This window comes from Anguilla anguilla, chromosome 8 (genome assembly GCF_013347855.1).
Source record: "Anguilla anguilla isolate fAngAng1 chromosome 8, fAngAng1.pri, whole genome shotgun sequence".
In the NCBI taxonomy this organism is placed as follows: Eukaryota; Metazoa; Chordata; class Actinopteri; order Anguilliformes; family Anguillidae; genus Anguilla; species Anguilla anguilla.
Window position 1 is genome coordinate 49,309,139 of NC_049208.1, and position 25,182 is coordinate 49,334,320.

Genomic DNA, 25,182 nt, shown 5'->3' on the forward strand with positions numbered 1-25,182 from the left:
ATGACCACTTGCTGTGTTTCCTTAGTACAAAGTATGCAAATTTTATCATTCATTGAACACATCTGGACTGTTCTTGAATAAACCCTGTGTGTGATTAAATCTCTGAAACACACTTGTCTCCGCAAACTGTCGATGAGCTTTTTGACTAGTAAAGAAGGCATTCACTGACAGTGAGGCTGCAACAAAATCCAGCGGTGGAATATGTTGCAATCTGCTGCATAACCACATCTAAAAAAGTATCACGATTTCTGAAAATTCCATTAAGCTACATTAAACTGATAATTTTTTAGGACAATTGCCATTTCAGTTGCAGTTTAGGCAACTGCAGACAGTGGCCAAAGCCTATCCTACCAGTGGATATTTCATTGCAGGCTGCGGTCAATGCATGTAATGCTGCCACCTGCTGGTGATACAGAGGCATTGTTGAAATGAGCAGAGAAGGCCTTCTAGAACCTTGCATCGTGGCTGGATGCCTACACTGCACAGCGTGTTGGACTAGTGTGTAAAAGCAAGTCTCTGTCCTTTGCTGTAAAAACCGTGCACAGAATTTGTTTTAACGAGAAAGGCAAAAAATCAGCCTACAGTGCTTCTTCTACAGTGAGGTAGTAATGAATCAAGTCTAGTGTTTTGATGCCACAGAAGGTCCCAGTGTCATAGTCATTAGAAACACAGAGGTATGCTCTCGAGATGTGACGTGTACCAAACAGACAAATTGCACCAGTGTGTGCTGCGTGCAGTTCCTAGCTGCAGAGACCAACCCTGCGGGGACAGGTTAGGGAGTTCACATATTTGGACTTTATTTTTTCCTTTCATTTTAGGTTTTACAGAGTCTAAATAAATTGCAACAAAAAGATAGTCATTCCCGTGTAGCACTGCAGGTTTATATAATAAAACCAATTCCATTCCTTAAAACATTCCTTATTATTATTATATTATTATTAGTATTATTGTTAGTAGTAGCAGTAGTAGTAATAGTAGTAGTAACAACAACAATAATAATAGTAGTAATAATAATAATAATAATAATAATAATAATAATAATAATAATAATAATAATAAACTTAGTTGCAAAGAATAAAACTGTCTGGGGCATTCAGGTTTTAAGTTCCACACACACACACACACACACACACATGCACACACACCTGAAACGCTGTAATCTCTAGTGTTTATGTAGATATGCACTGTACCAAGCTCAAGCTGAGTACAGTTCCTGACTATTGACTGAATAAAGCTGACTTATGCGTTTTTTGCTCTATGCAGTTATATAATTGAAACATTGGCTCTATTTTAATTGTGCCACTTGCTTTCTCCCACTGATTTTCTTACATATGAACATACACACACACACCCAGACATAGACAGACAGACAGACACACACACACACACAGGCAAACGCAAAAACACATGCACACACACACTGTTCACTACAGTAAAAGGTGAATCTTTCCTGACAGTTGTACAGGTTCATTGGCAACCTATTAAAATAACACTACTAAAGTAATATTGTTCTCTCTTCCCATGCCTCGAATAATAATAATAATAATAATAATAATAATAATAATAATAATAATAATAATAATAATAATAATAATAAAATTAGACATGAACACAGTTCCAATAAGAGTTCTCATAAGTTTTTCCATTTGCATATGATTTGTAAAGGCTGTATATCCCTGTATTATAGTCAACAGTCAGAATACTTGAGTGAACATAATAAACTATCAGTCTTTGACAAAATACACATGAAAGATGCAGACCTCGTCCTTCTTGTGTAAAACACAAATGAGGCGAGCGGATTGGTTTAAGAACGAGCCATCATCTGTCTTCCTTCACGAGCAGCTGAGTACAAAATGGCTCTACTGTAGAGGCACAGGCCTAAGTAACACAATAAAATCATTCAGAAATGTGAATTTCCTTGGTTATGCAGTCTTGCACTTATACAGATAAACTCCATACTTAGCCAGAATATACGTATTAAGTTATACTGAGTCATTCACAGTTTAAATATATTCGCATAAACGTGACTGGCAACTGCCAACCAAAGCTATAGGCTTAGTGTAAATGGAAAATATGAACAACAATATTACAAAATAAATTTCAATTTTCTAATTTGATTATATAAAAAGCAAACTATTTCTTCTTGACAAAGTAAAAAAAAAAACTTGTGATTCATATTTACGTGTTGTTCGGCTAATGAAAATAGCTTAATGCACGTTTAATTCAGTTATGCAGACAACTTTTGTCAGTTGCTCCCACACGATTGGATGGTGACCCTTCTGGCCTGGGGAAGCTCCGCATTCCGATTGGCCACCAGCTCCTGCAGCTGGAGCACCCCTCCGCCAATGAAACAGAACGCCGGGCAAACGGGGGCGGAGCAATCCACGGGCCCCTCCCACAGGGGCCGGAGGGAGTGGGCGTCGTAGAAGGTGACGCGACCCTTCTCGACGTCCAGGCAGAGCCCGAGCCGGGGGGGCAGGGGGACGGTGAGGCCCAGGGGCGAGGGGGCGCCGCTGTTGAGGTTGGCGGAGGGGTCACGCAGGCTGGCGGGGTCGCCGGGGCAACAGTGGTTGGAGTTCACCATCTGCGGCAGGTAGATCTTGCCCATGCCCACGGTCAGGAACACGAAGGGGGGCGGAGACTCCAGCATCTCCTCGGCAACGCTGTCGTGGCCGCTGTCGGGGTCGTAGCTGGGAGGACAGGGAGCGGAGAAGGAGGGAGGAACGTGGGATGAGAAGGAAGGGAGGAGAGGAATGGAGAAGGAGGGAGGAACGTGGGATGAGAAGGAAGGGAGGAGAGGAGGAAACGGAAAAGAAGAGAGGAATATCACACAGGGGTTCAGTAGCACTCTTTCTCTGACTTTCAGTCCCACCACGTTCCCCCCATTTCCCCTCTTTTATTCCTCTCTCACTTTCTCTCCTTTCTTTTCCCTGCTTCCTTTTGCCTTCCACCCTCCTCTGCCACAGTTCTCCCACAGCTCTCTTCCATTTTCCCCTTTTCTTCTCTCCCTTGTTCTCCTCTCATAGCTCCCCCGCATTCATCTTTCCCTCCCTTTCCTCCCTCCTTTTCTACTCATCTTTCCTCCCTCCCTTTCTTTTCATCTATTACCCACTCCCTCACTCGTCCTTCTATTTCCAGTTGCCCCTCTTTACCCCCCCACCACACATCTCACTGATCCCCACCCTTCATCTCCACCCCTCTCTTTCTCTCTCTCTCTCTCTCACCGGGGGCTGGGCATGTCCTGAGGCAGATGAAACCACTCCTGCAGCCGAGCTTCCAGACCCACCCCCACCTGCAGAGAGAGAGAGAGAAACAGAGATTGAGAGAGGCAGAGAGAGAGAGAAACAGAGAGAGACATAGAGAAAGAGAAAGAGAGACAGAATAGAGAAAGGGAGAGAGATGGGGAGAGAAAGAGAGAGAGAGAGAGACATAGAGAAACAGAAAGACAGAGGTGCTTTACGGAGACTAAAACTCCAATAGATATTTACCATTATAAAGCCCACATTTTACAATACAGTATGCTGCAGTGCATTCTGTTCCATTTAGGCCCTGTAAACACCCCCCCCCCCAACGTGTGCAAACTCGCCTTGACCAGGTAGGACCCGGGCTCCACTGAGCATGCCCAGTAGTGTCGCCCCTGGGTGACGGCCGTGTCGCCCACCAGCAGGTCGGCGGTCAGGTGGCAGGAGGTGAGGGCGCGGTCGGCCGCCTGCAGGAGGGAGAGGCCGGGCACGCTGCGGGCGCAGCGCTGCTCCTTACTGAGCACCAAACGCTCAGCGTGCGGGCCCCAACGCGGGTCCAGAGAGAAGCTCAGCACTGAGAGGAGGGAGAGGAGGGGACAGTGGGGGAGAGAGGGGGAGAGAGAGGGGGGGAGGAAGGAGAAAGAGAGGAGGGAGAGGGGAGGGAGAGAGAGAAGGGGGAGGTGTATGAAAAGGGGGGAAAGGATGACAGGGAGAGGTGGATGCATGTGAGGGTGTAGGCGGGGGGAGAGGGGGAATGAGAGGGTGATGAGGGGAAGAAGAGAGCCAGGGGCGGGGTAAAGGGTGGGGTTAGAGACAGAGGCGGGGTTAAGGGTGGGGTGAGAGACAGGGGTGGGGTTAAGTGTGGGGTGAGAGACAGGGGTGGGGTTAAGGGGCAGGGTTAAGGGTGGGTGAGAGACAGGGGTGGGGATATGGGTGGGGTGAGAGACAGGGGTGGGGTTAAGTGTGGGGTGAGAGACAGGGGTGGGGTTAAGGGTGGGGGGAGAGACAGGGGTGGGGTTAAGGGCCAGGGTTAAGGGTGGGTGAGAGACAGGGGTGGGGATATGGGTGGGGTGAGAGACAGGGGTGGGGTTAAGTGTGGGGTGAGAGACAGGGGTGGGGTTAAGGGTGGGGGGAGAGACAGGGGTGGGGTTAAGGGCCAGGGTTAAGGGTGGGTGAGAGACAGGGGTGGGGATATGGGTGGGGTGAGAGACAGGGGTGGGGTTAAGGGGCAGGGTTAAGTGTGGGGTGAGAGACAGGGGTGGGGTTAAGGGACAGAGTTAAGGGTGGGGTGAGAGACAGGGGTGGGGTTAAGGGACAGAGTTAAGGGTGGGGTGAGAGACAGGGGTGGGGTTAAGGGCCAGGGTTAAGGGTGGGGGTATGGACAGGGATAAGTGTCAGGGCCGAGGGTTACAGAGGAGGAACAAACGGATGAAATGAGGAGGAAAGGACGACAGGGAGAGGCGGATGGGTGGGCGGGGGGAGATGGACAGGGACAGCAGGAGAGATGTTGAGGCGATGAGGAAGGAAACAGAATAGGTGCAAGGTGGCAAGAAAGGAGGGAGCAGGAGGGAAGGAAAGGTAGAGCAACAGAAAGGAAAATTAGGATCCCAGGGGTAAAAATACACGGAAAGGAGGGAGGAGGGCAGAACGAGAGAGGAAGAGGAAGAAAGCAAGAACATTCTGGGCAAACACCAGCTGCAATCGGGGAAGGAGGGAAGGTTCCACGGCTCTGACAGGAGGGCAGTATATCTTAGCGACGGAGACGGGAGGACAGATTTAAAAAGAGGAAAGGAGAAAAACAGACGAGGGGGACCGCGCAAAGGGCAGGGAGTCTCAGAGGAATTCGGGTCTGGATCATCAGTCTTCCCCCGGGGTCAGGGGGACCAACCGCTGAACCCATTTGTTAAGTTCCAGTCTTAACAAACGCACAGAGCCGTCATCAACACGTTGCACTTCAAGGTTTGAGGTCACGAATACGCGATTAGAATGTTCTTAGCTGAGCATTCTAATGCTGATGTCACAATCACTGCTGGTAACTGAAAGGAGTTCAAAATGGAGTTCTATAACACTGATGTAGAATTTTGAAAGAAAAAAGAAAACATTCCAAAAGACCTACTCTTCAAAGTGTTAATGGAGCGAGCACATGTCTTCAGCAGAAGACGAGCAGGCTGAGAGTGAGAGACGGACAGATGGACAGACGGACAGGTGGAGGGAGGGAGTGCGGGGCTTACAGAGTCCCTGTGAGATAAGGCGAATGGTGAGGATGGAAGAACTGAAAAGAAGGAGAAGAAAAAGGCATATGGAGAAGAAGGGGTGAGGTGAAGGACGGGTGAGCTGGGTTGCATTGAGGGAAAAGACTAGAATGGGTAAATGGGAAAATAAAGAGACAAAAGGAGGGATGGGCAGAGAAAGAAAAATATGAGTTAATATACTGGAGCTCACGGACACATGAAACAAGTTTATGGACCAAAACGTACAATCACCAAATAGATTTTGATCTATTTTAAAACTGTTAACAATCTCTTGATATTTTACTGCCGGCAAAAGGGTAAAGTATTTTCAAATAATTATTTGACTTGTCTGCCATTGAGACAAATTAATTCTGCCGCTTTACAGTTCCTACTGACAATACAATTCAATTCAAGTAAATTTTTTTATTTCTATAGAGCTTTGTGACAGTTCACTTTTTACAGAGAACTGTCACAAAGACGCTTTACAGAGTAGCAAGGCAAGAGACGAAGCAAAAAGAGCAAACAGAGCGAACACCAGGCCTGAACTCCAAAATAGCAGGTACAAGAGGCAGAAAAAAAACTCCCAGTGAGGAGAAAACCCTCAAACGGAGAAAAAAACTCCCCAATGGGCAGAAATCTCGAGAGGAACCCGGCTATAGAGGGGGAGCCCATCCTCCGCTGGCCGGCCTGGTGTAAAGTAAAATGTGGCATAACTGCTACGAGGAAGCCATCACAGCAAATAGAACAGGTTAAGCAGGAAACAAAAAAAAAAAAAAAGCGTGTGCGGTTCTGGGTGTGGGCTCTTACCTGGGGCGGGAGGGGTGTGGAGGTACACCTCCTCGCTGTACTCCCCGAAACCGGCCTTGTTGCAGCCCCTCACCCGGAGGACGTACACGCTGTTCATCTCCAGCCTGTCGATCACCGCGCTGGTCCCGCCCACCTCCTCCAGCCGGTGCCACCCCCCGCGGCCCCCTCCGGCGCCGGCCCGGCCCCTGACCCCGCCCCCGACCCCGCTCCCGCCCCGGAGCCCCGCCCCGCGCCGGCGGAACTCCACGGAGAAGTGCCAGGCGGGGGCGGAGTCCTGCGGCAGCCGCCAGCACAGGAAGAGCTGGTCGTAGGCCAGGGTGCGCTGGGTGTCAATCACAGGGGCCAATGGCGCTGGTGGGCAAAGGCAAAAAGCAGTTAAGAAAACTTTATGTGTGTTTATTATGCGTTTTCAGGGGCCTGTGTCACGAAGCAGGATCACTGGGTCAGCTGGATAACTGCGCTCAGTAAAACCCGGAACCCTCCCAAATCTGGAACATGGACTGAAGTAGAAAGAGCTGTTCCGGGTTTTACTCAGCGCAGTTACCCAGATAACTCAGTAATCCTGCTTTGAAATCCAAATTTCAAAGTGACACAATAAAACATAATAACACTACGCACATTAACCTCCATCAACATTTAGAAAAAAATGTTCTATACTGCTGTACTTTTTTATTAGTAGCATACTTTACTGAAAAATTTCATGGAGTTTTTTCAATCTTTTTTTACCAGCAATCGAAAGATTTAAAAATATTTCAAGTAAGTATTTGACCGAGGTCTGGGTTCCTTTTGGAAGTTTTCATAATTGCTCGACTTTTTCCACCCACTTCATTTTCTATCTGCAAAAACCCACAGAATTTCTGTTCTGGGAACCTTCTGATCCATTCTGCTCTACTGAGAAGGGTGCCTCAAGCTAAACAACTGACTGTTTGATCGCAATGAAGCCGAACGCAGAAAGAACGCAGCTCCACCCCCCCCTGCCTCACACCACTCTCCTCAATGCCTGGCCCCGCCCCTTAACGCGTGGCCCCGCCCCCTCCCTCCCTCCCTGCCTCTCTCTCACCGCGGATGAAGTCCATGTTGCCGAGCAGCTTCAGCTCCCTGGAGACGTCCAGCTGGAAGTGTCGGAAGGAGGGGTCGGCGGCGAGGGAGAAGCACTGGAGCGACTCGACGGCCCTCATCAGCCTGGGCGAGGGCGGAGACAACAGGAAGACTCCGTTAGCGCGCGAAACGAGCGAACGCGCGAAACGAGCCGTCCGGTTGCAAACCGCGCGGCGCCTCCCCGCCGCCTTCGTTTTCCCCGTCGCTGATTGGCTAGAGCGACTCCCCGCGCAGCTGCCTTTGCCTCGTTCTATAGACCCAGGCGACGCCCCAAAGAAACACTGACGCGGGAAGACAGGCGGACAGAGATAATGGAGGAGATGTGGGGGGGGGGGGGGGGGGGAACCGCATGCAGAGGAGAGGTAGGGGGGAAGAGGGTTAGACTGCAGCAGAGAAAAAAGAGCGGAAGAGCAAAGAGAAGGAAAAGGGGGAGGAGGGAGGGCTGTAAATGTGCACGCAATTGGGTGTGTGTGGGTAGGCAGGTGAGTAGCTGTGTGTGCAGGTAAGTAGATGCATGGGCAGATGAGTAGGTGGGTAAGCAGGTAAGTAGATCTGTGGGCAGGTGAATAGGTGTGTGTGCAGGTAAGTACATGTGTGGGCAGGTAAGTAGGTGGGTAAGCAGGTAAGTAGGTACGTGGGCAGGTGAGTACATGAGTATGCAGGTAAGTAGATGTGTGGGCAGGTGAGTAGGTGAGTGTGAAGGTAAGTAGATGTGTGGGCAGGTGGGTAAGCAGGTAAGTAGATGTGTGGGCAGACAAGTAGGTGTGTGTGCAGGTAAGTAGATGTATGGACAGGCGAGTAAGAAAGTAGATGAATGGGCAGGTGAGAAGGTGGGTAAGTAAGTAAGTAGATGTATGGGCAGGCGAGTTGGTAATTAGATGTATGGGCAGGTGAGTAGGTGAGTAAGCAGGTAAGTAAATATATGGGCAAGTCAGTAAATAAGTCGATGTATGGGCAGGCGAGTAGGTAAGTAGGTGCGTGGGCAGGTGAGTAGGTGAGAAGGCACAGACCTGCTGTGTGTGAGGCGTGCGGCCTGGACGAAGCAGGGCGGGTCGGTCTCCTTGAGCAGCTCCTGGGAGAAGGCCAGCAGGCCGGCGTGCTCCAGCAGGCTCCGCCTCTCCGTCACCTGGGCTGCCAGCGCCTCCACCCGCCGCAGCCGCGCCCCCTCCACCGCCTGGCCCAGCGCCCCCTGCCGCTCGTCCAGCGCCGCGCCCAGCTCCCGCACGCACCGGGCCAGCTGGTCCCGCGCCGAGCCGCTGTTCACCTGGACCGGGAGCCAGGCCTCAGACCCTCAGACTCACCCAGCGCTAAGACCCAACAGCTCACAGACAGCTACACAGCAACTGCATAGCAACTGCATAGCAACTACATAGCAACTACACAACAACTGCACAGCAACTACACAGAAACTACACAGCAACTGCATAACAACAACACAGCAACTGCACAGCAACTGCACAGCAACTACACAGAAACTACACAGCAACTACACAGCAACTATATAGCAACTGCACAGCAACTGCATAGCAACTACACAGCAACTACACAGAAACTACACAGCAACTACACAGCAACTATATAGCAACTGCACAGCAACTGCATAGCAACTACACAGCAACTGCATAGCAACTACACAGCAACTACACAGCAACTGCATAGCAACTACACAGCAACTGTATAGCAACTGCACAGCAACTACACAGCAACTACACAGCAACTGCACAGCAACTACTCAGCAACTGCACAGCAACTACACAGCAACTGCATAGCAACTGCATAGCAACTACACAGCAACTACACAGCAACTGCATAGCAACTACACAGTAACTGCATAGCAACTGCACAGCAACTACACAGCAACTGCATAGCAATTGCATAGCAACTGCATAGCAACTACACAGCAACTGCACAGCAACTACAAAGCAACTGCATAGCAATTGCATAGCAACTGCATAGCAACTACACAGCAGGCCATCTCACAACACCAGCTTTAATGGGGCAGCAGTGTAGTGTAATGGGTAATGAGCTGGGCTTGTAACCTACAGTTAGTGTTCGGTTAGTGCTAGATTACCTCCGTTTGTGTGATGGCATTTTCTAGCTGAGTCATCTGGGCCTGGACAGTGTCCTGATTGGCCAGGATGTAGTTCATCGCCTTGGTGATCTTGTCCTAGGGTACACGACAGCGATTATCCACAAGTGACACACTCCCACACACACACACACTCTCGTACACACAGTCAAGCATGCACACATACACATACACAGACACACCACACACACACACACACTCTCACACACACGCCATACACATTCACACATGACCACACATGAGCACACACAATACACATTCACACACGCACTCACATGAACACACACCATGCACATACACACACACACACTCACACACACGCACTCACACACACACACACACACACCTCCCCCCACATGTACACACACAAGCACACCCCCCCCCACACACACACACACCCCTCCCCCCCCACACACACACACGCACAGACACACCCCCCTCCCCCTCCCCCCCCCCCCCCCCCCCACACACACACACACACACCCCTCCCCCCCCCCCACACACACACACACACACACACACACACACGCCCCACCTTGAGCGTCTGGTAGGCGTGGGCGACGGGCGTGACCCTGTGCCCGGCGTGGGCTCTGCGCAGTTTGCACAGGGAGCACAGCAGCCGCTGGCAGGACTTGCAGTAGAACTGCAGGCGCTCCTGCTCGTGCTCCGGGCAGCTCAGCACCTGGGGAGAGCCGCGGGGGGAGGCGGGGCGTGGGACAGGGGCTCCCCAATTCCTCCTCACTCATTTACACGACCCCCTACACCCCGCCCACACACACATATCTGGTCTGCCTCTCGCCTAACAGCACCCTGTAGCCATGACGATAATGCCGATATACCACTTACTGCTTTATTACAGTTGGGCTGTTGGGATGTTCAACATGCAGTAACCTATATTTACATATTTTTAAAAGACAAAGTATAGACTTCTTTTTTCAAAGTGTTAAACAACTTCACGGGGTACCCTCGATGAAGGGAGACCAAGGGGGAGACCCAGAGTAAAGGTAGGGAAAGATGGAAAAACCAAAAAAGTCCATCTTAACAATGACTTTAGATTTAGAATTAAAATCTCTGTTCAAGATTTGCAAATGCGGTAAGACAATTTCAATTAACAACAAGAAGTAACATAAAACAAGTGAACATTTTTTAGAATATAAGATTTTAGCTCTCATTACAAGACTGAAATGTTTGTTAAGCAGACTTTTTTTACAGTGACGTAGGGTGAAAACAGTTGCAAGTGGATAGTGGATATGAAAAGAGAAAGTAATAGGGCAAGACAGCTAGTACTGGTGCAGACACAATGACAGTGACACACACACACACACACACACACACACACACTTGCATACACATCTGCAGTCAAGCCTAGCCGGCCCTCAAAGCCAACAGCCGCCTTGGCTCCGGTACATTCCGCGACGCCCAGACCCAGCCCAAACGGGTGCCCCCCCCCCCCCCCCCCCCCCGCGCCTCACCTTGGGTCTGAAGTTGAGGGTGGGCAGGACGTGCTCGTGCTGGGCGCGGGGCGTCCCCCACGGGTGGTACAGCTTGAAGCACTCGTTGCAGAAGCTGGACCTGCAGTCGGCGCAGCCTTTGGTGGCCTCCAGGGCCTGGGGCGGCTTGCAGAACTGACACATGACCGCCACGGAGCCCAGGCTCACCGTGTGCCGGTACCTGCAGGGCGGACGACCCACCATTAACATTAGACTGTTGTGTATTTTGTCATGCGCTGCTTGCCGTAGTTGGGGCGCGGGGTGTTGTGGGAAATGGAGTATGTAAGAAATGAATGGAATGTAACACACCATTAAAAAGCACAAAATAATACATAGCTGCCCCCCCCCCCCCCAAGTGATATAGTGTTATTAAACGAGTGACACCTTGGAACATAACACAGCTAACATGACTCTGATGATGATGCAGCAGCCAACGAAGCGAGTCTGGTTTATTTTGCACCATTAAGGGGCTTATTTTGCATCTGCGTGCTCCAGACCTTTTGCAATCTTATACATTTATCTAACATCTGATTGGCCTTTTAACTGGCCAATGAGCAATGACCCCCATTTTTAAATCATTAATGAACTAATGTTAGCAGAACAGCCAGTGGATATTTCTAATTCAATACTGCATGAACATAAATTATAAATTGTATATTATTCGTTTTTTAAAATCCTTTTCTTTTCCTTGTTTTGTGATGGCATATATAAATATGTTGGATAAAGAAATGCATGTTTGTCATGTCAATGAAGCGAAGTTTAAACTGAATACTGAGCGGGGAGAAAGAGAATGAAAGAGAGAGAGAGAAAGCATTCATGCAGAAATTAACAGAGGATGAGAGAAAGAAAAAGATACAGAGGTAAGGAAAGAGAGTCAGAAAAAAGACTGAGGGAAAGAAAGAGTAAGGGGGACAGGAGAATGACAGATAGAGATTCATGCTGTTATTGTTGTTGCTGCTTGTTAATTATATATTCTTAGTGTGGTTGATTATTGTTATCACTACGCTGTGGCAATATGTATTTTTAAATATGTCATGTCAATAAAGCATTTGAATTTGAATTTGAGAGGGGGAGAGGGAGAGAGAGAGAGAGAGAATGAGAGAGAGAGAGTAGGATGAATCAGAACTGAAGAGGACAGCACTTAGAGCTCATCTGAAAGCTCCAATGCTCCCCAAACTGAAAATATATTCAAAATTGTGTACTAATCCAAATCAAAGTCACCTGTGGCCCCATTTGGCTGGGCCCAGCAGATGGTATGATATGGTAACAGATGAAGTCACTGCATATATTACACCACCTTAATTTAGTGTGCAATTGCATCCAAAGGTGACCTAAAATGTAAAAGACCAAAGATAATGATGATAACTTTATTTATACAGTGCTTTTCATAAAGCGCACTCATGAATACTACTACTACTACTACTACTAATAATAATAATAATAATAATAATAATAATAATAATAATAATAATTCACATGAATAACAAGAGCCAGTGTGATGTAGATCTGTACTCAGGGAAACAGAGCAGGTGATCAGCACCTCAAACTAGAGTAAAAGAGGATGAAGAGTAAAAGAGGAGGAGAAAGGGGATGTGGATAAAGAGTAAAAGAGGATGAGGAGTAAAAGAGGAGGAGAAAGGGGATGTGGATGAAAAGTAAAAGAGGATGAGGAGTAAAAGAGGAGGAGAATAGTGGATAAGGGTGAGAGTAAAAGAGGAGGAGGAGTAAAGGAGGAGGAGAATGGTGGATGAGGGTGAGAGTAAAAGAGGAGGAGGAGTAAAAGGGGGTGAGGATGAAGAGTAAAAGAGGAGGAGGAGTAACAGATGAAGAGGAGTAGAGGGGTACCTCTCCACTATGCGCTCCAGGGTGAGGTTCCGGAGGCAGTCGGCCAGCCCCCTCTCCCCCAGCTCCACCTCCCTCTGGCAGGGCGGGCAGGGGAACAGCACAACGGGGGGAGGGCCCTCCTTGCGCCTCCTCCCTGGGTACGTCCCAAATCCTGAAGGGGGGGCGGGGGGGTGGCGGAATCCAGTGGAGGGTCATAGCAAAACATGGAGGGTGCCATGAGCAGTCTGCAAATTCAGAGTTGCCTAAGGTCTGAAAATGGCGATGGGCCTCATAATGGGAGGGGCTACCAAGATCTGTCAATCACTGACTATTTTAAACCAATCAGAAGGCTTTACTCCCCACAGCAAGCCAGTGCTATTTGTACAAATAAATGCTTTTAGCTGCTTTCAGTAGCTCCAACCATTTTTGGATTCCAGGAATTAGGTTCATCTCAGTTCAACAGATCTTCACTGTTCCAAAGTCAGGGTACTACTGCTGCCGCTGTGCCAGATGCTGACGGGGTTTGCAACAATGTGCAATGGTGTGCAGAACTGGACCATTGCAACATAAGGCTTCCACCATTATGCAACTGAACAGGCCATTCACTTAAATAGTTTGCATCCATGAGTGACTATTTCCAGAGATTATACCAATGTTGCTTTCTGCACAGTAAAATGTTCACTGTTAAATTGACTCTTACGAAGTAGCATACGGTCCCAATTGGACTCATATGTACTGTTAGAGTTGCATTAACTGACACTGGACGTTTTACTGTGCGTGACATTGCTGATAACCGCGCTAATTACATACATCCTCGTCTTTCAATTGGTTGCTCTGGGGCCATACGCAGCCAATCACAAACAAACTCTTGACCTGTGAAGAATTTCCCTGCCCAAGGCGGAAACTAGCCAACTAACAGAGCAGAGCGTCCAACGTGCAGTGTGTGAGATCACAAATACGAGATCGGAACATTCTTAACTGAACATTCTATTGCTGATGTAACATGCTAATACTGATGTCACAATCGTTGCTGGTAACTGAAAGCAGTGGAGTTCTAGAACACTGACTTAGAATTTTGAGAAAAAAAAAACATTCTGAAGAACCCTACTCTTCAATGGGTTAAACTAAGTCATATGCACTGCGCTACTTCTTCAGTGTTCCAGCCTGTTAATTGGCTAGCTTCAGCCTCCAGAGGCGTGGCCAGGGTAAAGAAATCCTTTACTGCTCATGGTTCTGCCTCTTTCCTGGACCTTTTGCCCTCCTTTTTCTGGGTAGAGGGGGCTGATGAGTGTTGGCTTCCCCTCTGACTTACTCTTGACCCTCTCATTTAGAATAATGTAAAAAAAAAAGCATCGTTATTTGTGTCCATGCCAGTGTTCTTCCCACGAGAGAGCAAAATAAGAAACAGCTTTTCATTAATTGAGATTAAGAGGGAACCTTCTCGGTTTATGCACTTAGGCAATGCATCTTTTTCGACAGCCTAACACTAATGGTATGCAGAAGGTGTTTGCCCTCATGCATCACTTGAGAAAAAGAAGAAAAAAAAAGCCAAAGGAGAAAGAACTCTGCTGTGAACATCAGCGACGGCCTGAAAGGATTCGCGGGGGGGTCCTGTCGGACAAAGGCCGTTTCCGTTAGGCAGCCTGTGCGTTAACGCAACAGCAGCCTTTCAAAGCAGCCCACACGCGCGCGATGGACGTCCCGTAGCGCTGACGCTAATAAGCTAATGCTAACGCTAACGCTAATTCACCCCCCTGGCTCCGCCCTTACGGTGGCGGGTCCGCCGCGAGATTTGACCAACGGACCCCCCCTCCCCCCCCCCCCCGTCCACTCCACACGGGCGAGCACGGAATGTGACATCACCCCCGAGACAGCCAATGAGAGTGCCGTCGGTCTCCTGGGCCGGGCCAATCGCATCTCTCCGCGGCGGGCGTCCCCGCGGCGACGGGCACACTCACCGGCGCGGAGCACGCGGTCGACGCGGTCGGCCTTGGGCGCGGGCCGGCGGGCCTGGCGGGGCGAGCGGGTGTTGGGGGTGGAGGCGGGCGAGTTGGGCTCGGGCGGGAGGTCCGGGGCCGGGTAGCCGTTCTGGACCAGGACCCCGGAGGCACACAGGAGGCACACGCTGTGCTGGCAGGGCAGGACGATGGGCTGCTTCACCATCTCCGTACACACCGGGCACCGCAGCTCCCTCTCCATGCTCTTCATATTGGACTGAACACACACACAACAGACGCCAGTTAAAACGCACCGCAAAAAAAAGTCTCATCAAGGGTCTTCTAATCGCCTTGGTGATCTTGTCCTGGGGCACACGACAGCGATTATCCACAAGAGACACACTCACACACACAGACTCACATGCACTCACATGAACACACACCATACACATACACACACGCACACACACACACACACACACACATGCACACCTCCCCCCACACAGGGTCTTAAGTCATCTACAGAGATTTTAAGTCTTATTTTTTTCTCTCAAGTAGAAAGTATTCGCTTGTTGTAAGTTACTTTTTGCTGAAGAAGTGTCACAGTCCCACCTCTTTGGCAAACTTCCAAATGAGTCAAAGGGTCGCACCTCATTGGCAATATTTTTGTCTTATGTGGCAAAAAAAGTGATAGAAATAAGATCTTGTGTCAAAATATAAGACTAAAATACTCGTAAAGATTGACTTATTTTAACAGGTTTTGCAGTGAGGTGGGGAACGCATGCACATTCAACTACACTGCAAAAAAAGACTGTCTTAACAAGTGTTTTAGCCTTCTAATGAGACTTAAAATTTTATTGTCTTCCCCCTCAACTTGAAAATATGAGCTTGTCTTGAGTTGCTGTTTGCTTGACAAGTGAAATTTTCTTACCTCATTGACAAATCATGAAATGACTGTCTTACCTCACTGTCAGTATTTTTGTCTACATTTGACTCATAGCCTAAAGTAATAGAAATAAGATAACAATTTAAGTCTGAATATAAAACGGAACTACTTGTTGGGTTAGCCCTTTTTTTGTTTTTGCAAAATGGTTGCCAATGGCTGAAAACCAATTCCAACTTTTAATCTGTTCGACTCGAATGATCGCTAGCGCCAGCTAACAGTCTGAAAAGGAAATGCAGACAGAACAAAATGGCTCCCGAAGAACAAACTGCCACAAGAGTAACACTTACAAAGGTTACCAACGGTTACCTTACATAGCCTCTAACAGTGCTTTCCAAAATGAGGCTGGGGGGAGTCCATTAGAAACCAAAAAGAAAATGGCGTCCAAGTGGAAACACAGTTGTTTGGGGGAGGGGGGGAGTTGTGCCTAAAAATGGGGACCCGACTGAAAAAAAAGGTAAGCACTGGCCTATAATCTCATAAAGTTCACAAAATAGCTAGCTTGTTGAACACAAGCTGAAGAAACTAAGACTGACCCTAATTGGGTGGGTGAGGAAGTGCGTTGCCACAAGGTATGGACAATTATACACTAAAATACTGTAAATCGTGTTACAAAATGCCCCCAAATTAAACGAATGAATATTAATGTTTACAATCATATCAATGGACGTGTAGGGTGCTCTGTAGGCAGTGCAGAAGTATAAACCGCACAAAAAAGAACCACATTACATATGAAACACTCGCATGCTTTTGCGTATTTCCACTATATGTATTTGTGTAACTGCCCATCTACAGAAAGAGAGACCAGAGGAGAGAGAGAGAGAAAGAGGGAGAGACATATGCAAAAAAAAAGAGAGGGGGAGAGACAGGGTTAAAACAAAAGACTTGGGAAAAGGGTGAGAAGGAAAAAGAGAAAGAAAGACTGAACTGGTGTGAGGAAGAAGGTCAGGGGAAGGAAAAGGAAACAGAGAAGAGAGAAGAGAAAAGGAGAAAAAAGAGAAAAAGAGGAATACCTCTGTCCAGGGACAAAAACAAATATCTGGATAGAGAGAGGGGAAAGGGAGGAAGGAGGAGAATTATTAGCAGCCAGGGCGAGCAAGAAAAAATGAATCTTTATATAAATAGCTCCTGTTGATAGATTGTCGGGGCTAGACTAATGAAATATGTATATCAACCAGAACTTAATTATTTAATCCAAGCCTCTGTCAAGTCTGTCTTACCGAGGGACGTCACACGGACTCCACCCACGCATGGACCTGTCTACAACCGGCATATACAGTACATGCCGCGTTCGTTTTAATTAACAATTATTTTGAAGTTTGAAAAAAAAGAAAAAAGTATGTGCTGTGCACTGGATGCACAACTTGACCATATCTTACTTTATCGCCATAATGTGTGTCCAACAAATAGCACCCCGATCACTCTCATACAATGAATATGCATTAACTAATCGGATGAACTATCATCAATGATTCATTTATGATTGCTGCCAATCACTAACCAGCTCAACTGAAAATGGTTTGGTTAAAAATAAGGTCAAGTGACCCCTCACTGCTGTGCTCCCGCGAAGCTCTAAATACGCTCCTAGTCCATATAGCCCATGTAGGTGGGAACGCACGTGCCACGGTGCCAGTGCTCACGAAACGCAAAGGACACCTGTACGCGCAATGCAAATACGCCAGCGAAAAAGACGCAAAAAACTGCAGTACATTAGCTGATTTCAGACTGTATCCCGTAAGGCACGAGGTTAATGCATTTCTATGAACAATCGCTACATTTAATTAAACGGATTACAGGGAAAGCCAGTCGGGCAGATAACTCCTATCGATCGCAAAGGCGGACAACGGGGGTGGGGAGGACATTTTGTTTCTCCCAAATACATCGCTAATTTGTAAATTGTTATAGATTTTACTGTCGTATTATTAAACCTGAATACGTAAATCAGCCTCATATTCTTGTTGCTGAAAACAGTGATAGCTTACGGTATCTATGTTAAGCATAAACATTCGCATTGTACAACAATAAACCGAGGCTACAGTATGAAAAAGGAAAATGACCGGAAAAGTCTTCAAGGACTAACCGGTGGCAAAGGTGACAATCAAAACTGCCCATCCTACCCTCTGTATATCTCTTGTCATTCACCAATGTCAGCACGGGCCGAATCTATACACGTCCGCCCTTTTCCAAGAAGACAGGGCAAAAATGCAGCTCATTCCGCAAAATTCCTTCGCAAATCCGAGCGAATGTGCTCATCGAACGCTAAATTCTGCATTTTTTGTTTTATTTTTTTATTAGGGCAGCGTTGCTGTCACAGAACAGTACCCGAGAGCCAGACACGCGATCTTACCTTCACCTGGTATCTGGGCGCCATGATAGGAATGTCCCCCCACCCACCCGCCTCAGTCGGGCCGGCATCCCCCCGGGAGGGAGGGGGGTTACAGGGAAAGATAATTTTTATTCCTATCGAGGGAAGGAAGAAAATATGTACAGCCTTCGCAACGAACGCTAAGGTGAGAGATAGCCCACGTTGGTTCTAAACGTTGGTTGATTATAATGTTACGAATTTATTATTTATTCCTTAAACTAGCCCAGCTGTGTCTTGTGTGTATGTATGTGCCAAATACCGAATATCCCCTTCGACATCCCCTCTTTCTGCATCTACCACACGTTCTTTATTTGTCCCACGCCCTCATTAGTTAATGTAATGTAGGTTACTCTTGCCGCTTGCAAGCTTGTCCGTCTCTCTGCGCATGCAGGTTAACCTCCGTACGCCAGCATCCCGTTTCCATAGCAACAAACATCCCCCCCCAGTAATAGGCTGCGAGTTGCCTGAATTTAGACTGTTTGGAGTAGCCTACTTGTCTGTCGATGCGTAGCTTATCTTAGTCTCGACTGAATGAGGGAACGAAAATATAATTTTTCAACAATCTCTGAAAACAAAGAATAGGCTACATGTTTTTTTTAAAGTCGGACAGGTTGAATAAAAAATGCGCTACCCTTTCTCGACACCAAGACAAAAGCATTAGCCTATTATTTCAAAATTTTAACAATAATCAGCAGACTCTGTCTAATATCGCCGCAGTCAAACGTAGCTAAAAAGATCTGTAGCTGTTTCTATTAAAATACATGAAGGCCCAAACCCCCAAATTGAGAATTACAGACAGAAACAGCGAAGTGGAACACATATGAGAAAATACATCTGAAAAAAACACCACAGATGATAAAACTAAAATTAAGACTTAATGATTGAAACTGAAAACGCAATATCGACGTGCAGACAAACATTAAAATTATTCGAAGCGGTAGTCCACATTTGACTCAGCCCACAGCTCCAAATGCTAGCCTGTGGCGTCCTATTCAGCTCGTTTTAGTAGGCTAGACATGGAATCCCTGTTGTTTATGAAAGCCATCGATAGTGCTTACAGCAAAACAATACTCACAGCACTTATACAATAATGATAATACTCACACTTATGCGAACCAATGCATCCATTATAGAAGCAAACGCTTTGAACTCCCCTTCTTCCATTCCTTAGTGCACGCGCTGTTATTGTTACCGTGACATCAGTGCGGTATAAAACAGACGCACGAAGGCGCAGGGTGGCTGCCACATTCATGTAAAACACGGAAGAAGAAACTATGATACATGAATAAACACGTGGGTTAGAAAAAACGCACGGCTAGATTCGTCCTGTGTGCAATTCATTTTTCAGTAATTACCAATGGTTAGGCTACTTGCCTACACATGGACAGTACCAGGAATATGTGACTAAATGGACAGAAATAAAAATGTATTATTAGGGTAGGCTACTGCAAACGAAATCCGGTGGGAAACGTTCGGTCTTCTGTCTGCCTTAGTATTTAATGCTCTTTGGAATTACCTAAGCTCCTCTATCCACAGTTGAATTGCTATAATAATAATAATAACTGGTTCAGACGTTTTCGTTACAGTCTCGGATAATAAACAGCACTAAAGGTGTTTGGATGGGGGAACGGTTGGTGGCGCGCGTGCGCAATAATATATCCCTTGAAGGTTTGCATTTTTGTATCAGCATATTACGTCCGTTTTCTTCATGTATTATTTTTCACGAATTATAAAGTTTATTATTTTTTTAGTCCGAGATAAAACTTTCCATCTTTTTCACATCAGCGTCTTCGTGAGCATGGACAACCATCAACCAAGAAGCTCATAAACGTCCAATAAATAAATAAATAAATAAATAAATAAATAAATAAATAAATAAATAAATAAATAAAGCGGGTCATCGGTCTCCTATACAGCAGGCTGCACGCGGAGGCAGATCGAGCTCTGCTGCAACTGCCTGATATTATTAAATCATTTTACTAATGAATCCCATTTTGTAAATCAGACCCAACAGCACGCGACAGACACAACAGAGCAGAACAGAGTAGAGGGAAGAAAGAAAAGCATTAATTTAATAAACATCATTAAACCGAGCATTCAATGCACTACAAACTATTAGAGCACGAATGAGATCTACATTTATGAAGAAAATATTTTTTTGCCTAGTCATTTTAGAATTTTAGACCTATGTAAGGTCTGCAAGAATATATTGAAGAGAACCAGAATCTGACTATAATTTCTTGACAGCATCCTTTAACTGCTTGTGGGTTACATGAATACAGGATGGTATTGTTATATTGTTGAATACATGATGGTGCCTGCATGGTATTTATGTAATCCCCAATGTTATTAGTAACAGTAAAAGATCCGCACTTAATACTTGCCTGTTTAATTATGGGATACATTTTTTTTTTTAAATGTATGCACATTTTGGCTTTTTGGGCCCTTATATACAATTGCTGAAAAGCTACAGACTTAACCCAGTCAGTCTGTAAAATTTCTGCAATAGTTACGCCTTGAATTAGAGAGGCAGACAGACAGTGTCATTTAGGTGTTTAGTATTTAGTACTTAAGTATTTTGATTGGTCTGCTCAGACCAATCACATTCTCTTCCCAAAAAGGTTCATTTACCAAAGCACACTGACAGGGGCTTTACTGGAGGTCCGATTTTGGCCTTGAGCTTACCACTACTGAGCACACATTATTTTTTTATGTACTTCAGTGCACCACGGACATAGGACATGCTGGCACTCTGTGAGCATTTCAGTAAGAAATATGTGGGGGGTTATTTTTTTTAATTTATTTATTTAGTTTGACTACGTTTGACATTGTATTTCAGAGTTTACACTTCGATGTACCATTACAGATATAGGGTTTGTGACCCTTAGTCAGTCCAATGGGTAACGCGAAGTTTATGTTTCCTATTTTACCTAAATGCAGTTCACGGTTTTTGCCAGGAGGTGGCAGAAAAGTATCTGTAACACAAGTCGGTCGATTTCCACTCTTTCAGTGCAAGACGCTCAAGGTATTTAAGCTTGTGCTCCGAAAGGCTTGGTCATTCCGGCTATGTCATGTCGGAAAGTTATGTTATGCTTACCTGTACCTTTCAACATGAATTAGCCTACAGTTTGAGACGGGTGCAGTTACAATCACATGCGTCACCTTCAAGGAGCATGCTTCTACACCTAGGCTATTAGTTAGTTTTTTTATAAATAGAAACGTTGAGCTGAATAGAATCATGAAGGTGCAATTTGAAACAACGCATTTTGAGACGTTTGCGGAAGGCTGCCGGCGAACCTGTCTTCCTGGGTGGGGAGGGTCATTCCAGCATCAACGGTCGAGGGCGGAGAAGAGCCGGGACTTTTCTTTCTTTTTTTCTGGATGTCTTTTTGGACAGTGTTATGGGTATAGCTGTGCAAAATAGATTATATGTCTAGTCGTACATTGTTTTGTTACATTGAAAATAGCTGTTTGTTAGGTTAACTTTACACTTCTGGCCGAGAAATGGGCCTCTGTGTCTTCTTGTTGATACTGCATTTTTTTTGTATTCCTGAGAACAACACTGTTTTGCACTACTATATGACTGCCTGGACAACAGCGTCTGCCAAATGATTGCAGTTTAATGAAATGATTGCTACACGTTTACGAGTTGCCCAGCTCCTCAGTTTTCCTGTCAGTCCACATCTGGAATGCGGTGCCTTGTGTGTTCATAAAGTCAAAAAACCACATCCTAAGTTTTTTTTCCCCCAAACATTCGCCCCCAGAAAAGACTATCAGGACCACTGTGGGAAGGCAGTGACAGTGAAACCGTGCTCCGCTGATTATTCGTAATGAGCACTGGGTGTTTCGGGAGTTCTGAAAGAAGAACAATGCTGCCCCACGGAACCCCCCCCCCCCCCCCCCCCCCCAGCCCAGAACTGCCAATGACGTGATTCTGACTCCATAGCAAAGCGTGGGGCGTTTCAGACGTCTTCTAAATTAACTTTAATCGCTTATTTGGCTTAATTGTAAATGAAAGAAGCAATCACATGTGCCACCACCCCTCAAAGTATACGACACTGGAGATCTCATATTATAGACCTACCTTTAGCAATAGGAGAGGTCAGGACGGCTAACGCACCTTGTTTATGTGCACTGCCCCCCCCCCCCCCCCCCCCCCCCAAACCCCCATCGCCAAGAAAAAAAGAAAAAACTAAAGAGTGGGTGTGATTGCAGTGCATTATGTGGTATGTGCCCCCCCCACCCCCACACCCTATACCCTGGCCAGTAGACGGCTTTTCACTATTGCAGTTAATAAACTTTTTATTGTGAATTAAGGTGTATAAACTACACAGACCATGACACCGCTCTTTACACTTGGATGAACAATGACAAAAAATAATAACTGCACCGGAAAGGGATTTTAAACAGTAAAATGTTTATTGGGAAACAACATTGGTTTGTGTTTCAGCCAGATTTATAATGCAGGTTTGAGTTCAGGCACCTCTGTTGCAACAGCGTCAGCGCTGTAAATTGGCAGCCAATCAGAGATAAGCTTTGTTTTACAGGCTATTTGCCTCCTAAGGATTCCAGCAACATGCAGTGGGACATCGTGCAAAGCACGGATACTAGTTGCATGAACTCCTGGAAGTCAATGGTATCGCCGGCAATCTTGTGGATTTCTTTTTTGAGCTTTGACGAACATTCATCCTGCAAAAGGAAGAATAAAGCGTTTATGTAGGCAGGCAGAGGAGGAGATTTTATTAGGCTACGTTAACGTAATTTAAAAAAATCCCTATTCAGGCAGTCACACAGGCTGATGTTGAGAAGCAAGGCAATAATTACAGGAATTAAGTTGGGGAACTGCTCCTTGACGAGTTTATCGAACTCTGCTTTGCTAAGTGTCTTTGAATCCCCGTCTCCTGAAGCGTACTGGTGGAATATGCCAACGATTGCTCCCAAGGCTATCTCACCGGGTTTAAGGTCACACGCCATCCTGAAAGAGACTGGGAGACTTGACGAGAACACAGACACCGAGCGCAGAAACGTTAGTTGCTGACGCAAGAACACGCATTTCCGGAACTCACGGGGAGTAGACCTGTTAATCGCTCACCGAGAGTAAATTTGTCAGTCACACACATGGGACATACGACAATCGCTCGCAGAGAGCAGGTGCATCAATCGTACACAGAGAACAATGCAATCCGATCACTCACAGAATGCAGTTATCACTCGAGGGCAGACATCACATATGTCACTCACAGACAGCACACAGTACTTTGCAGAAGACATAAATATTTCTTTACTCACAGATAAGGTATGCATACATCACTCACAGAGTACAGACACTTATATCACTGACCGCAAACAGCTAGATATCATAAAGACCCTTGTTTTCATTCACCAAGAGCAAGCAGTTCAGTCTCTCACAGAGAACAAATATCACAGCGCTTCATTCGAATCAGCTGCTTTTGTACATGAATGTCAGTCGTAATTAAAATTGCAAAGTACATTGTAAAAGTTTTTTGTACCATATTTTAAACATATAAAGCATTTCATGGAAATGGTCCTGTAGTCTCAGAATAGTGAACTCTCTTAACACACAATGGCAGCTGGTCAAGCGAATACACACGTGTCAATAGGACACACGAAAGAATGAATATGCTGCAAATGATCTCCTGTCCTCTCCTTCTACGATGCCGCAGGGATTGGTGCTGCTGGTCTTTGCTTTCCTACCTGTTTGGAGGAGAGTGTTCCTTAGGTGGGTCTGTGGGGTATGGAGGGGAAAGAGAGGCAGGGATTATATACAGGAGTTCAGCCTGACACTCCCTGCAAGTCGTACCTCCCCATATCCTCCTACTTTTCCATCCACACATTCATTTCTTCTGTGTATTTCAATTCTGTAGTTGATGGTCTATGTTCTGTAAGTTTCCACTGAGTTATAGAAATCTGTGATTTCGTTTTTTACCCAGAAAGTAAATTAAATAATTAAATGTCAAAAATATTGAATATTTCATCATAGCTTTTTCTTGATATTACTTACCATATATCAAATGCAGTTCTTAATTAAATTAGTAAAAAGTTATATATATACAGTATATATATACACATATTCTTTTACCTTCACAGAAAGAATAGAAGTCACCATTTATAATTTTCACTTCAACAGAAAGCAATAGAAGGAAATACGGGATTAAAATGCAGTGAAAACGAGTGCAGCACACGAGAGAGAGGTGGAGGTAGAGCTGCAGTGCTGATTCAGTTTGGATGGCTCCTTCCTCTGACTGCCGTGCGGTGCTTAATAGCGTTCCAAAGTTTTAGCGTCGCCGAATCTCGAGGCTAACGAATGCACCGGACAGGCGTTTTAAATACAGGCACAGTGGTGACAGCAATATACAACGAAACTGGATTTGTGCATTAAAGCCTCTACTTTTTACCGTCTAACATTACAAGGAAGGACTCAGGAGCCTTAATCGATTCAGTCTCAGCTCAAGTTTTTAAGTTTTAAGTTTTTTAAAATTCATTAACCCTTTAAAGAATAGGTTTTCTGGAATGTTTTTTTTTTTTTTTTTTGTATGTATCTTATGTTCAAACCAGCAAGTAGAATCTATAGTCAGTAACATGATATACATGTACTTCAGGTACTGAAGGCAAAATAATAGCAAAATTAATAACCTGTCAGCGCAGTTGTAAAAACATGACAGATCAGCAATAAATATTTATGAGATGAGCTTAATTGCCTGTTGAAAATGAGCACTTCATGTTCTAGTTTCTTTAATGTGTACAATCAAAAATATGCAATTGGAATGTTCCTAGCTGAACATTATCATGCTAATGTAACAATCACTACTGGCAATTTAAAGCATTGGAGTTCTAGAACACTGACTTAAAAGTTTGAGAAAGTGTTTGAAAAATCTCTCTTCAACAAGTTCATTTCAGTTTATTTGCCCATGCTCTCAGTGTGGTTGCTTGCTTCAGCCAAGATTGTAGCGAAGGGTGGAGTCCTTCTTCTATTCAGTGCACCGTGATCAGGCTTCAACCGAACGTCAACCGGTATTTCAGGTTTGTCAGTGTGTCTCCTCCCTGTGTCTCCTCCCCCTGCCCAGAATGCCTTGGCTGCCACACACATTCCCTGAGCTTACAGCAAATAACTCATCTCATCTGCCCAGAGGCACAG

General features: G+C 46.1%; 1 protein-coding gene and 1 long non-coding RNA gene across 5 annotated transcripts; both read right to left on the reverse strand.

Moving 5' to 3' along the window:
* Positions 1-772: 772 nt before the first annotated feature.
* On the reverse strand, positions 773-19,655 carry LOC118233695 (tripartite motif-containing protein 46-like). Of its 4 annotated transcripts, XM_035429560.1 has the most exons (13): positions 19,543-19,639; positions 19,131-19,265; positions 14,740-14,995; positions 12,803-12,953; positions 10,940-11,138; positions 10,003-10,149; positions 9,450-9,545; positions 8,389-8,642; positions 7,341-7,462; positions 6,281-6,631; positions 3,587-3,816; positions 3,225-3,292; positions 773-2,690 (listed from the first exon to the last, which is right to left on the reverse strand). In XM_035429560.1, exons 2-13 carry the CDS (start codon positions 19,188-19,190, stop codon positions 2,246-2,248), a joined length of 2,379 nt encoding a protein of 792 aa, XP_035285451.1. In that variant the 5' UTR covers positions 19,191-19,265; positions 19,543-19,639; the 3' UTR covers positions 773-2,245. The 4 variants fall into 4 exon arrangements, with proteins under 4 accessions (XP_035285451.1, XP_035285450.1, XP_035285453.1 ...); XM_035429559.1 differs by having other exon boundaries at positions 19,131-19,655; XM_035429562.1 differs by lacking the exons at positions 19,131-19,265; positions 19,543-19,639 and adding an exon at positions 18,009-19,084.
* A 2,767-nt stretch (positions 19,656-22,422) lies between these two features.
* Positions 22,423-23,836, reverse strand: LOC118233731. The gene is made up of 3 exons (XR_004766557.1): positions 23,742-23,836; positions 22,851-23,019; positions 22,423-22,715 (listed from the first exon to the last, which is right to left on the reverse strand). It is a non-coding gene; the product is annotated as an uncharacterized LOC118233731 (long non-coding RNA).
* Between the last annotated feature and the right edge of the window lie 1,346 nt (positions 23,837-25,182).

What these genes read in the sequence shown, in the direction of transcription:
- LOC118233695 (XM_035429559.1), bottom strand. Translation starts at nt 19,190, where the DNA reads ATGGAAGAAGGGGAGTTCAAAGCGTTTGCTTCTATAATGGATGCATTG. An exon ending in CCACACCCCTCCCGCCCCAG is followed by an intron (nt 3,817 to 6,280) that starts GTAAGAGCCCAC and finishes CCCTCCTCTCAG; the next exon opens with TGCTGAGCTTCTCTCTGGAC. An exon ending in CCGGGTCCTACCTGGTCAAG is followed by an intron (nt 3,293 to 3,586) that starts GCGAGTTTGCAC and finishes CTCTCTCTGCAG; the next exon opens with GTGGGGGTGGGTCTGGAAGC.